The sequence below is a fragment of the Osmerus eperlanus genome, chromosome 7 (genome assembly GCF_963692335.1).
Source record: "Osmerus eperlanus chromosome 7, fOsmEpe2.1, whole genome shotgun sequence".
Lineage (NCBI taxonomy): Eukaryota > Metazoa > Chordata > Actinopteri > Osmeriformes > Osmeridae > Osmerus > Osmerus eperlanus.
Window position 1 is genome coordinate 12942768 of NC_085024.1, and position 14498 is coordinate 12957265.

Here is a 14498-nt window from a genome sequence, read left to right on the forward strand (position 1 = left end):
TGTGTGGGGGGGGGGGGGGGGCTGGGGGGAGGGGGGGCTGAGGTCAGCGTTCCCGCGATTATATCTCGTCTGGGGAATCTCTTGATATCTGAGAGAAGCCGGAGAAATCCGGGATAACAAACGGCTGGGAGCTGTGGCTTCCCAAAGCCTCCAATACACACACGCACATTCCAATACACATAGCGGACATCTGTCCTGTACCGTCCACACACACACACACACACACATGCTACTTCACAAATACTCTCAGAAGCCCTCTCTCTCACACACATACACACACACTTCACGTTTCCCTCCGGTTGGGAATGGGACCCTGGAGATCAGAGTCCCGGAGTGTGTTTGGAGAGTGGAAGACGACTCTGATTATTGTTGCCGGGGCGATGAGTGGCGAGCGCGGGGCAAAATAAAGCCTGGGCTTATTCGAGCAGAGCTGCCGATCAATGAGTGGAAATTTCATTAGGACGTGAAAACGTTCAGTTAGCACCGTGGGCTAACCAGCCGCAGCTGTGGAAATAGGGCCCTGAACACCCAATCTGCCCTCTGCAGTATCTGCTATCCTCTAGTTATACTCAGCACACACACACACACACACACACACACACACACACAGGAAACATGCACACATTGTGGGAACACGTACCCATGCACACAAAGGACTTCATACAAAGCGCGTACACAGACACTCGAATAGGAGGAACACAGGCTTCTGCAGTAGTGTACATACACAGTCCATGTACATTCAAACGTCCCAGAGACAAGTGCATCAAGCACGCAAGCGCGCGCACACACACACACAGATCCCTTCTCGTGCACTCTTTATTCACAAACGGCGCTGTGGTTTGTGGTGAGAGCAGTATATAAAACGGCCTCCAGTCTATTTCACAGCACGTGTTCAAAGACCTGCTACTTATGGTGCCAGTCAGCCAAACCAGTCAGCTAGCCAGTCAGTCAGTCAGTGCCAGTCAGCCAGTCAACACCAGCCAGTCAGCTAGCCAGCAAGCCAGCCAGACAGTGTCAGTAACCAGCCAGCCATCCAGCCAGCCAGCCTGTACCTGTAGCTCTCCACCTGGCGGGCGGAGGACACGGTGACCAGGGTGTCGGTGCGGGAGCAGTAACACAGGGGCCCTGGCAGCAGGAAGCCCGGCAGGAAACGACCAAACGAGTAGCTGTCCTGCTCAAAGAACATCAACATGCCGTCCATGGACTGGATGCACAGGGAGTGGTGGCCTGGAGGGGGGGGGGGAGAGAGAGAGAGGGAGACAAAGGGAGGTAAAGAAGAAGAAATACATTCACAGTAAGCAGAAAGAGAACATATGTCATGTCATGGCCAAGGCCCTGGTAAGTCCCTGGTGTTCCCTGCAGCTCTCTCTCTCTCTGTGTCTGCGGCCTGGGCGTGTCTCTCCCCTGGCTCCTCGCTCCACCAGCACACCTGCTCTTTGCTGCCATCAGCTCAGCGCCCTCGCCAGATTGTTGCCTCGACCACAGTGGATGGAAAACGCCCCCCCCCCCCCCCCCCTCCCTATCATGTAGTCTTACAGCACAACCAGGAGTACTGGAGAGCCAGGCCAATGTTTTGTGTCGTGTGTACATGAGCCCTTGTGTTTCAGCAGTGTTGCTGTGAGCATGGCAAGGATCATTCCCTCTTTCTGAATCTGATACGTCCATTAACATCTCCCTCACTGAGCCTGGCTTGTTCTCAGCGTGTGTGTGTGTGTGCGTACAACGGGTTGGAGTTTGGAAAGTCCTGCCGCGTGGCAGGCTGTCAAACGAGGGCTTTATGACACCGAAAATCAGTGTAGGATGGTGGCGTACACACCTAAACGCACACACGTGCCTACACACACACACACACACACACAATGACCCATAAAACAGGGTGAGTGGGACCAGAGTACTATAATTGGGCCTCTACGCGCTGTTAAAAATCACACTCACATCAACGAGGGGTCCAGGACAACCACCTACAGAGAGCACGCACGCACACGCACGCACACACACAGTGACGCATACAAACAAAGACACGACCACATTAACCCACACACGTGTGTGTGTGTGTTCTATTCTGGTCATCTGGTCTGTTCCGGACACAGTGGGCGGTCGGTAACACAGTCAGGGACAAGGTCTCCCACATCACAACACCACCCTGCTCTCTATGTGTGTATGCAGGTGCATGTGTGTGTGTCTGCCTGTGTGTGCATGCAGAGCGCTTAAAAGTGTAGACTGTTTCGGTCCTGGCTGTGTGGATATGAGTGTGTGCGGCTACGCCCATATATGGGCTATAGGGTATTAAAGCCCACTATAAAACACAAAGCCTCTATCCTGAGGAGAGGAAGTGAGGAAAACAGCCCATATGTGTCATTTATGGAGCATGTTATACTAGTGTAGGGCAAGGACAAAGCACAGAGGCTGGCAGGTACAGTGGCTCTCTGGGACGAGGGCTCTGGATGGAGTGGAGTGTGTGTGTGTGTGTGTGCGTGTGGTGTGAGAAAGGATTCTGACCTATGCCCAAGCCCAGCTATTAGGACAGTATTAGGAAAGCACTGTTATTACAGAGCCTATATCGTCTAAAAATGGTACCCACACATTTGGTGCTCACATCCATGGGTGCCCACACACACACGCACGCACGCGCACACACACACACACGTCTCTCTTTGGGTATTTGCTTCATACACTCACTGAACCCAAAACACACAGTGAATGACTACGGTCTAGCGTATAAACAATCTCTCCTGGTTCTAGGTTACAGTCAGAGTTCAGGGGTCAAGCTGTTATGTGACCTGTACATGCAGGGGCAACCTGTTACAAGTAGAGCCAATATCTGCTGATTCTCCAGGCTGTGCTGCCCTCTAGTGGCTGGAAGAGGAAGGGATTGCCTGGAGAAGAACTGGGACAGTCAGTGGATCGATCCTCTTATCCAGACCTGTCAGTTTCTATCTGGATTTATAGTGGGCTGCCTTTAATCCACTCTCTCTCTCTCGCATGCTCACACACACACAGAGGGGAGGGGGAGGCCTGAGCTGGAGAGAGTCAGAGAGCAGAGAGGGACGACACCGTAGTGAGAAGGAGATTCATCAACAACATGTTTAGTCTTGGAATGAGATGTAGAGGTGTGGAGCAAGACAGATGAAGATGAGAGTGAGACACAGAGAGGAGAGGGAGACAGAGGAGAGAGAACGAGTAGCGATCAGTCAGACAGAACAGGAAGCAGAAAGAGAGAGAAGGAGAGATAAGGGAACAAGGCAAAGAGCAGTGGACTCCCCTGGAAAAGGTCCATGGCCTCTAAGACAATTAGCGCTTTGGAAAAACTGGAGGGAAAGACCTGGACTAGACCTCTACATCCAAGACAAACAGAGTCCACTCCTAGCATCTCCGCTGACACACACACACCTAAACAATACAGTCCTTATTTCATTTTTGGCCATTTTTGTTTAACCACAGTTGCTCCCCTTACGTTTTAGATGGGGTGTGTGTGTGGGTGTGGGGGGGGGGGGGGGGTGCCATGCTGGACTGGACTTGCAGGTCTTCAGCTTGAGAGTGAGACAGCAGAGACAGCGTGGGCTGATATGATGGGAGGTTGGGCATGGGGCTTTGTGTGTTTTCCTCCATATGAATGAACATCTGTGTGTGTGTGTGTGTGTGTGTGTGTGTGTGTGTGTGTGTGTGTGTGTGTGTGTGTGCATATGTTTGGCTATTAGTGCCCTTTCATATTAATGAATTGCCTGTTGTATCCTGTCTGGGGTATGGGCCAGACCTTTGACATGCTAAAAAACTAGTTCTTTGGTTGACCTGAGGCAACCTTACATAAGCACGCACGCACTCACACACTCACTCACTCACGGCCAATGGATTTACTCACTGCCGTAAAAATAAACGTTCATTCATACACCGAGGACTGACCCCACGTCACACAGTAAAATCCCCTTCCAGCTCTGTGGTCATTAGAAATGAAATGAACACAAAAGAGCACATGGATGACGATGTGTGTGGTTGGGAGGGGTTGTTGAAGTGTGTATGTCTGTCTGTGTGTGTGTGTGCATGTAATGCCTGTGTCTGTGTCTGTCTGCGTGCGTGTCTGCCTTTGTGTGCGTATGCGTGCCCGTAGAAGGGTCTGTCTCGTACCTGTGACCCCTCCGAAGGTTCCGTAGGTCATGTTGCAGGCCGTCCTCTGCAAGTGGTGCTCGTACACCAGCTTGAGCTGGTACTGGGCCCCGTGCTCCACGTTCCCCACCAGACCTGCACAGGGACGGACACACACACACACAGCCGTTTCCTTCCCCTTGAAAACTCCCGGCAACTTGGGACGCAAGCCTATACTGTGCTCTGCAAAATTCCGTTGTAGGTGTAAATTGCTACGTGGGATACATTCACTGAAATGTTGTACATAAGAAATTGTAGACGTTCTTGTAATGTGTCACTAATGAGACTCAAATGGCGTCCATCTTGGTCAGAAGTGTTATTCGTGACCTATATCGTGGGTACATAGTCTGGTGGGCTGGTTAGTTCAGCACACGGGAGTTACCTGACACAGAGTACACACACAGCTTCCTGGGGTGAAGCACAGCCAGGTGGAGGAGCTCTGAACACCTTGGAGAGACAAGCACAACACCGGAGGTCATTCAGAGGTCAACGAGGAGACATTGTGACTTGAGGCTCTGTCGCTTCATAATGGAGAAGCAGGATTCTCCGGGCTTCTTTGATGGATCCTGCGCGAGGCCTAGAGCTGTGATGAAGGCAGCTCGACTCAAGTCTTACATTAAAATAAAAAAAACACTGTGTTGGTCCAGCTGAGTAAAACACAAGCAGGGAAAGATTTTGAGGTTCGTCAGATTTGTATCTGTGGCTCCCCACACATGTTCCACAGCTTGGTTGTGAAGTCGTTTTGCGTCTTTCGAACCAAACGTTGCAATGTTGGAAAAGGCAAAAACAACCCCAACAATTGGAGCCCGGCGTTTTCTTTTTCACCGAAAACCACAAAGCCCTGTGTTGAAGAAAGCTGCTGTCACAACATCCGGGCCTCGCCCGCCCCTCCCGACAATATTTACAACGTGTTTGTCTTCCAAGTCTATTCCCGAATTCTTTGGCGGTTGCTTTAAGTAATGGCTAACCGCTACCACCCTTCGACAGAACAGAACATACCAAAACAAACAGTCATAGAACCCCTTTGACTCCGGCTCTGACATCCCCCCCTTGCGGGGAGACTTTCGGAACACCGCCCCGGCTTTTCACGGAAGCCTGGCTCTCCGGGAGGTCCCTGGGCCCCCGGTGTGGGACACCGGTGATGACATGTGCCGACATTCCATCTTTCCCGCCGTGCTTCCCTCCTCCTTCTTTCCATCTTCCCACTCGTTCACTCATCTGTTTTTTCTGTCTCGGCCCCTCTTGGATGGTTCTGGGTATTAATGAGTGTTCAACAGTTACATTTCAGTTCGACGTGAGGAGGGGAAGGGGTGGGTACTTTCAACATTTTGCTGAACATGATTTCCCATTGAGAGCTAATTTATCTACAACAACAATGTGGAGCGAGGCCCTTGGGTAGCAACAACTATGCTGGTGACTTAGCGGTTAGCCGAATGCTGTCAGAGTAGCCCAGTTTAGCACTCAGGGGTTGGTAGAGTCGGATAAATCCACAGGATAGAGCTAAGCTCATGATATGGTGGTTAGCTGAACAGGGCCAGCAATAACAACTGGCATTCTGCTGAGTTTCAGTGGTCAAGAATACTGTAAAAGGCATTATGAAGGCATTTGAAGGCCTAGACCAAAAACCGATACTGTGTCCATTAGACTCATATATAACTATGGCATCCATTCTAGGTAATTTTTTGGGTTCCATTTTATCAACACCCAATATGGAAAAGCACCCACGTGCCACCCAAAGTGCAGTTCAGTACCAGTTCTTGTGTGGACAGGTTTGAGGAGATTGAATCCCCCTCCGTGACACGGAGCTCCAGTAGCTTGATGTGGGCTCTAAGCAGGGCTATGTTGGGCTAATGCCAGTGTGACCTGCACCACTTCAGTAAAAGGCCACACATAGCCAGCCCAAGGAGGAAGAGAGGGGTGGAGGAAGGAGGAGGTTAAGAGATTAAAGACGCCATGAGTGACTGAGCGGTCTGTCCAGTTAGCTGCGGAACACAGAGAGATGTGGATAATCCCGAAGGTGACGAGGCGTACACACTTGGGAGTTACTTTACAGTCCTATGTTGTGTGTGTAGGGCATTTTTGGGGGGTTTCCATGTGCGCGCTCGTGTGTGTGTGTGTATGTGTGTGTATGCTCCCAATAACGTCTACTTACGAGACAAACTTTCCCACTTCCACCTGGATGACGGGGTCTCGGAGCTGCACCTCCAGCAGCTGGGCGTCCGCCTTGCTGGCCTCGCCGGGTTTGGAGGCGTGAGGCGAGAACACCCTCAGCACGCCCATGTAGCTGCCCACCACAACCTTATCTACAGGACACAGCACTCAGTATCTCACTGCAGCCCATACACTTTTTACAATATATTATATATACACACACAACATTGTATATTAGCATTAGCTCTATTGTTTGTTTGGTTTTATGCACTTTATTCTTGTGGTTTGCCATAGACGTCACACACACACACACTTACCATGCCCTGTGCCACTGTTGTCCACGTCTCCAACACACAGGCATCCTTGATCAAACTCCTCCCCTTCGCCTAAAACCGTGGCCCACCAATCACGAGCCTTGAACAGAGACATGCCGTTTCTGGTAGGGAGAGAGAAAAAAAAAGGGAGTTTATTTTTTCCCATGGTCATCACAAGCACACCTACCCTCCCTTTTTCTCGATGAAACGGCAATAATAGGGAACAGATGCACCACCGCCCCCCCCCCCTCCCTCTCACGCGTTCAGGGGCACTCCATGTATGGAAACAAACAAAGACGTCCGACGTCAGTTTCGTTTTTTTTCTTTCCCGAGAACATTAGCTCAAACGACGTCCTTGGAGGGGAGAGGATGAGTGTACTTCAGAGGGAGGACGGGAGTCGGACGCCACAGACAGGCGCTGGGAGCCACTTCAGAACCATGACGCACTCTCAGAACACACACCGCTGGGACTCGCTTCCAGGCAAGGAAAACTGCACTTTCAATGTTAGAGGAGGACAGGGAAAACCAATACTTGGTGTGTTTGTGACTTATGTCAGGGACCACGTCGAGGCTAGAGCTACACGTCTGGTGTGTTGTTGTTTTTTTACTGTATCCAAAGCTATAACCTATAACTATATCCTATAACCTAGATGTTCATGTTTCTCTTCTTTGCGTCAGTCTACACATTGTGGTGCAGTGTGGATTGTTACATCACAGAGCACCACAGGCTACTCAGGGGATGGGCAGGCCTAGGCATTCAGTATTTTAGTGTGTCTACTGTCTACATCTTTCCAGCCATGTGAAACCGGCCTCGGAACTGCCCTTATGTCACCAAGTAACCTTCTACTTCAATGATTAGGTCAACTACTCCCGCAGATCCACACGAGACTTAGCAGAAGCCTCAATTCTTCAATAGTAGAGTTGCTGTTGGCATGACTTTCCAAGCCCAGCAGGTGTTACACACAAGCCGGCACACTAGCCAATGGCAATCCAGCCAGTCACATGACTGGATTGTATCAGGGTGCGGGCCAAGCAGCTTTCCTAATTGCTAACTGCTGAGCAGGTGGAATGGACAGCTAATCCCAATATAGAGGGACGAAGAGAGAGAGAGAGAGAGAGAGAGAGAGAGAGAGAGAGAGAGAGAGAGAGAGCGAGAGAGCGAGAGAGCGAGAGAGAGAGAGAGAATCCCTTGCCCCACACCCACCTACAACCTAATCTATATCAAGACCATAAACCCAACGATTAATGTGGTCTTCGTAAGTATGGTGCTCCAGGCTGGAAACAATATGTTGCCTATGCTAATGAAACTCATTAAAAACTGCAGGATCACATGACATCAAGGCTAACAGTAACAGGAGCAAGATTGTTAGCCATGGTGGCCCTAATTGTCCATCTACATAAGATCATTTACTGATTGTGGAACATTTGTAAATAATATACAGTTCATTTGATTAAATTTACCAACTGGTGGAAAATATGGTTTGAGTCTCTGCAGATTATTAGGTATCTTATTCTGCTGTCATATAGGTTAAACTCACTGTTCAGCTACCTCATCCATTTCAAGATTAAGAATGTTAATGTTGTTTGAAAAATCACTGCAGAGGGAAACATCTCAAAAGATGACACACAAAGCACGTTCTTATGTATTTAGACGTTTTTTAAGACAGTATTTGAGCATGAAGAATGATTGAAGCAATATATCTTTAGTATAGTAGCTTTGTATTTAATGATGCCTACTTAAGAGTCTTCTAGCAAGTACATCATCTGTTGATTCTTCTAACCAAAATACCTAGATACTCTGCGTCGGGTTTGCATTTGGCTTGGTACATTTGGAAATAATTGTATCCTTTATTGCCCCAGATAATAGTCGTATCAGAGAAACTCTTGACTTTTATTAGGTAACTAACGCTAAGTAGTAACCTATGTATATGGCTAATTAGCCCCGCGCGCTAACCGGCTACTGCACCTGGCTTGTTTATCAATTCCTGCTCGTGTCTGTGTTCTTTTTGTAAAACTCTCGAATATGGCAAAAGAGCTAACAGTTCTATTTGTGTTTCACTTACCTCTCTGAAGACAAGCCTGCTTGCAATTTGAGGTTTGCTGCTATAACAAAAATCACATTTCTTGTGTCATTATGTCCAACTTGCTTGAAACCATCTCACTGTTGTCATAGCAGTGACGCTAAACTGTGGGATATACTTGCGCGCATGAACGGACATGAAAACAAGATTCATGGGAAATTGAGTTTTTCAACTGTATGCAATGCGTTCTTGTAAAAGTTGGGAGTTGAACCATAGACAGTCTGAGTTGAACAAACTTTGTATAAACTATGTTGGTGGTGAGGTATATTTTCTAGCACCACTTCAAAACAATAGGCTGTAAAAGGTCAGGCGCATTAGCGTCGTAGTTAAAAATAATATATAGAGATACATTAACGCTTAATGGACGCAAGCGTACATGATATTTCAAACTTTAATGTTTATTAATTATTCCATTCATACTGCGTGTTAAAAGGGTTTGTATTTAAAAGTTATTCACAAAAGTGTAATAGGAATGGAGTTAAAACAAGAAGTGTGGAAGATAGTCGAGAAATTCCTCTGACCATTGCCAGGGATGTACGTTTATAATCCTGTGATCATAAAGTAACTACATTCAAAGCAAAATTACCTAGTAACTACATTCAAAGCAAAACGGACTGCACGGACTGCTGCAGACAAACGGCTTCTACCCCCCCCCCCCCCCCCCCCTAGAAAATATAAGAGGAGGAAAACAAACAAATTGTCATTATGTTTTCTCCACTCACACACCTTTCAAGTTCATTTCACACAAATGTGCGCTTATTTTCATTACTCTTTCATCACTCTTATCGACAACATTGCAGGGCTGCATTTCAGGAGTGCTGATATTTAATAACAACACTGGTAGGTTACTTAGTTACTTTGCAAGAGTTCTAGGAATGAAGTATGGCCGAGTCAATAAAAAAATATTCCATCAAAATGTCTTATTTTAACGATAGTGTATTAACAACACTAATAGTACATATTTTCAATTAAATAAATATCATTCAAGATACACATAATATACAATATTATAGCAAATATTTAAGCCGTTTGTCTGCAGCAGTCCGTGTTGTGCCTATGACCCATCAGCAGTGCAGATATAATCCATACCTCTTGTGAGATATTGCTCAACTAACTTCCTGCCTTTTTAAAAAGGGAATTCAATAAGTTACATATTCATTTCAAATTTAGATTAGATTCAACTGTATTGTCAGTAAAGTGTAATGCAATGTATGCAATGTGCATACAGTATGTGTCATATAGAATATGAAAGATATGAAAAAGCTTAGGTATATACAGTGTTAACAGTATTGACAGGATGAACGGTATCAGGCCAAGGTATAGGAGAAAAACAATCCTGAAGTCAGATTTTGAGGAACTTTGGTCAGTTTATTTAAACTGAAAGTATGTATTTAGAAAATATATAAAGATATTTTTTTCAGAACACAATGAACAAACACAGAAATGAAAAACATAACTATATCAAATATTTAACTATTTACACATAACTATTATACATGTTTACACATTACACCGTATTATACATTTTGTTGCCCATTGGCAAGACTGGTCATCTGCTCCTTCCACTCTGCCATGGAGAGTCCTGAGGCTGGACAGTACCACCGACCCTTCAGCTGGGTGTGACCAGTACTTTTATTTTTCCCCTGCCCACACTGTTTGCAAACGTACTGGTAGTGATCCCTCAACCGCTTGCATGGTGGTTCACCCCTAGCCATTAGCTCCTCGTTCTCCTGGGCAGCTTTTTTCTGTCTCCAGGTACGCTGCCTTGGCTGGGCAGAGGGGCACATTTGTGGTGGAGGTGCCAGGTACTGGTCGGCAGCTGGCTGGAAGTGTGGAGGTGGCTGGAAGTGTGGAGGTGGCTGGAAGTGTGGAGGTGGATGGAAGTGTGGAGGTGGCTGGAACTGGGGAGGTGGCTGGAACTGGGGAGGTGGCTGGGAAGTAGATGGACCTGGTGGGTGGTCGGGAAATGGTGGGCCGAATCGAGGAGGGGTGGAGAACAACCACACGGGCCAGTTTGCCGCTACCGTGCGCTTTGGGGTGAAAGCTTCCCCCTCACGGTTTGCTGGCTCCTCAAACACCTTAGCCTCATGCCCATGCTGCACAGGAGCAGCCGGAACAGTCTGCACTTCAGGGAGTGACTCCTTGGCCTGGTGAAACTGTTTGGGGAGAACGGTGGCCTGCAGCAACAGCATGTCCCCATCCTTCCTCTTATCCCTCCTAAGCAGCCTGCAAGACACAAATGCATACAGTATGCTTCAGTTGGTTATTTTACACATAATAGCCTACCCTCCTATGTTTAGTATTTTCTAACAAGCAAGCAGGTGAAGGTTTTTCTTGCAGTTTAATCTGGATAATGTCATCATTGTATAGGAAAGGTACACACATAAAAAAAACAAGACTCACCCAGAAGAGACTGTTGTCTTGTAGACTGGTATCAGAACCAAGTCGGTCTTCTCCAGGACAACCCTGTTGTCCTCCAGCAGCTATTTGAGATAGCTGTAGGCCACCACAATGAATGTTTCTTCCTCCACAACCTCATTGCACTGAGAGCACTTCACTGTTCTGCCTGCCTCGCTGGAGCCTCCACCTGCCTCACTAGAGCCTCCACCTGCCCCACTGGAGACTTTTCCTGCCTCACTGGAGCCTCCGCCTGCCTCACTGGAGCCTCCACCTGCCTCTAATGACTGATCTGACTGAGGGGGAGGGTTCAAGTAGAAAAGAGGGTCATGCTACGTGTAATAAATCATTCACTAATGATCCAACACTGATAGTTTTCTCCAGATTTTCAAATACATTATAATCTATAACAGCAATTTATCATCACTTGATCAATCATCATATAGCCTACCTTATGGAACCCACAAGAGCATGTTCGGTGTCTCCGGAACAGATCCACCTTGCCCTTGCTCTGCAGTGGGCAAGCATCTATCTGCTCCAGAGCTCCTTTCCACTTCTTGCTGCCAGGCCTTTGCCTGTGGAAAACTGGTACCTGCCCTGGGCGTATTTTTGGCAGATGTCCCTCCAGTACGACTCTGGCTTTCCCATCTTAGTCTTATCTGCAAACATGAGCTACGTTAGGCCAATCTCTCAAATATTGTATTATTTTGTAACGCTGACGACCAAGGTCTCAATCAATGTAGCATAGATGTACAGTCGTGATCGTTTTCTCTGCTGTCTAGGCTACTGTACAGCAATACCAGGTCCGACATTTTTATAAAATCCATACTTCCATAGAATAATATGCTTGTACTCCAACACGTCAACTTTATTTTGTTGTTACGCCAAACCCCTGGTCAACGTATCAATGTAGTCATATTTTGCTCTGCTGTCTCTACTGTACTTCTGAGGTCAAATTAAAGTCAGCAGAAAAGTTGCACCTCACAGAGGGGACTGTACACAGAGGGGCAGTGAGTCTGCATCGCCAATTTCAATACCAGGACTGACATAAAAAACATGTATACAAATCATACGTCCATTGAAGAATTTGGTTGTACAATCTTTTTTTTTACGCTGACAAAGACCAAGTACTCAATGTAGCATTACAGTCGTGATCGTTAGCTTTGTTGTTTACTGTCGGCTACGCGTAAAAAATTCAGCGGAAAAGTTTCAGCATCAGACAACACAATGAGAGATAGTTCGTCTACATCGGTCAGTCAACATAATTCAGAAATGCATGTATACATATAATTTGCTTTAACATACCTATTTTTCTTTTGTTCTTTTATTTTTCACGTCGTAAGAAAGCTGCCAATGCTGTACAGTACTGATAATTTTCTTTTTGTAGTCTTCTGCAGTTTTACGTCACGTGACTCTTTGCCCCTCCCGCCTGTATTCGGACTTGCGTTCGAAATGGTTAGGACTTGCGTTCGGAATGGTTACAGTGCGTTCACACTGCAGCGACGCGATGCGAGCGACAACATGTTTTCCATTCATTTTCTATGGAGCCAGGCGAATCGCTTGCGTGGTGCATTGTGGGTAGCGACGCGACGCGACCTATGGACGCGACCGAGTTGAGATTTTCTCAACTTTATGTAAATGAGGAGCGATTTTCGCTAGCGATGGCCAATCGGAGTGTTTTCTTGTTTCTGGTAACATAGCAACCATGGTAAACATTTCTAGCTTTCTAGGTTTCAAGGTGGAGGAGAAACTAATCGTTCGTGTGGGTGCGTACTATACATAGCTGTATTCGTACAGATGTTAATTTTTTTTTAAAGATGCATGGCGCAAGGTTGCCTAAGTTGTTGGTTCTGGTACTTTCAAATTCAGTCTAGTCACATTACGTAACTCCCTACTGTATTGTATCGACAGATTAGCAGAGACTTCGAGTAATATAATAAAACGTGTTTTACACATGTCAACGTGTATGTCTATTAAACAGTTTTGTATTTTGTATACAAGTTGTATTTTGATCGATGTTGCGAGTACGTAAACCCAAGTCTGCACACTTGGCCATGACAACTACAACAGTGACTTTAGAGAACTACATTCTACATTAATCTGTTTGAAACGCCCCCGAGCGTGGTGAACTGTGGGTGAACTGTGGGTAGGCGAGCGATGGCAAGCGATTCGCGTCGCTGCAGTGTGAACGCACTGTTAGGACTTGTTCGGAAGTGGTAGGACTTGTTTCGGAATTTGTTCGGAAATATGTTCGGAATTGAACGTGTTCGGAATTGTACGGATTGAGTTTGCGGTCCAATTCTTGGCGGGTAAAATGAAAAATGGGGAAAATGAATACACTGCAGTGATAGTATGATGGCCTTGAAAAACACTGTGGTCCACTAATAGGAGTACTTCCCCCAAATGAAAACACTCCCCCCAAATAGGAGTCATCTCACCCCCAAATAGGATGACTTGCTCACCTCCCCCCAATACAAAGACATACGCTCCCCCAAATGAAACGTCATTACATTAACTCAACGACATAACATTAACTAAAAACGGAAAGGGTTGGCACAAAACTTTCGTCGCTGAATGGATGCACAGTAGGCTGACTAACAGGAAATAAGAAATTGATCGACAGAAGTACGAAGACAGAGTTACGTGCACCAGGACAGTTGTTTGGCAATCAAAGCATGTAGCAAGTACTGAAATGCAAAGTATAAATTGCATGTTAAACGTAAAAATCGAGTCAAACAAATATCCTGGTCCACGTAACTCTCTCTGTCGTGGACAATTAGTTTTTTCTTCTGAAAAGTTTTGATTCCATCAATGCGCATACTTATTTTAATGTTGTGAAACGTTACAGTATATCTAAGATTATCGCATAGGAATGTCCCTGATTAAAATAAAGAGTAGCCTAATTGGTGCAATTATAAATCTCTGAATTGTTAACACAAATTTTCTTCTTACCAAAACGATCAATTTCACGACAGAGTTAATGTAGTCGTTTTGAGTTCATATAATTTCGTTTCCCATTTGGGGGAGCGTGTCTTTAGATACGTTCAACTTCATGCAGCGCCGGCGTCGCCAGCAGCTCGGCTGACTTGAAGCACCCAATGGTTATTTCAGCTTCGGCGCTGCATGAAGTTGAACACACGTGTTGTATTGTGGGGAGTTGTGGGGAGGTGAGCAAGTCACCCTATTTATGGGAGTTAACTCGTATTTGGGGGGAGTGTTTTCATTTGGGGGATGTACTCATATTAGTGGGTGTAATGCACTTCAGGGATACTACTGTCAGTTTTAATTATCCCATGATCCATAGTCAAAATTTGGGCTCGTCCGGGATTTGAACCCGGGACCTCTCGCACCCTAAGCGAGAATCATACCCCTAGACCAACGAGCCGCTCATGAGATTCAAGTGGACAGATTGGGT

At 46.5% G+C, this 14498-nt stretch overlaps 1 protein-coding gene and 1 non-coding gene across 2 annotated transcripts in view; both read right to left on the bottom strand.

Moving 5' to 3' along the window:
* Positions 1-8797, bottom strand: part of bbs9 (Bardet-Biedl syndrome 9) — a 65336-nt gene extending 56539 nt beyond the window's left edge. The window contains exons 1-6 of the mRNA XM_062466188.1: positions 8669-8797; positions 6609-6727; positions 6293-6443; positions 4523-4587; positions 4123-4236; positions 1053-1227 (exon numbers count right to left, since the gene is read on the bottom strand). Of these exons, the coding sequence (XP_062322172.1) occupies positions 1053-1227; positions 4123-4236; positions 4523-4587; positions 6293-6443; positions 6609-6720 (617 nt within the window). The 5' untranslated portion in view covers positions 6721-6727; positions 8669-8797. The remainder of the gene's footprint in view (positions 1-1052; positions 1228-4122; positions 4237-4522; positions 4588-6292; positions 6444-6608; positions 6728-8668) is intronic.
* Positions 8798-14396: 5599 nt separating this feature from the next.
* On the bottom strand, positions 14397-14468 carry trnap-agg (transfer RNA proline (anticodon AGG)). The gene has a single exon. It is a non-coding gene; the product is annotated as a tRNA-Pro (tRNA).
* Between the last annotated feature and the right edge of the window lie 30 nt (positions 14469-14498).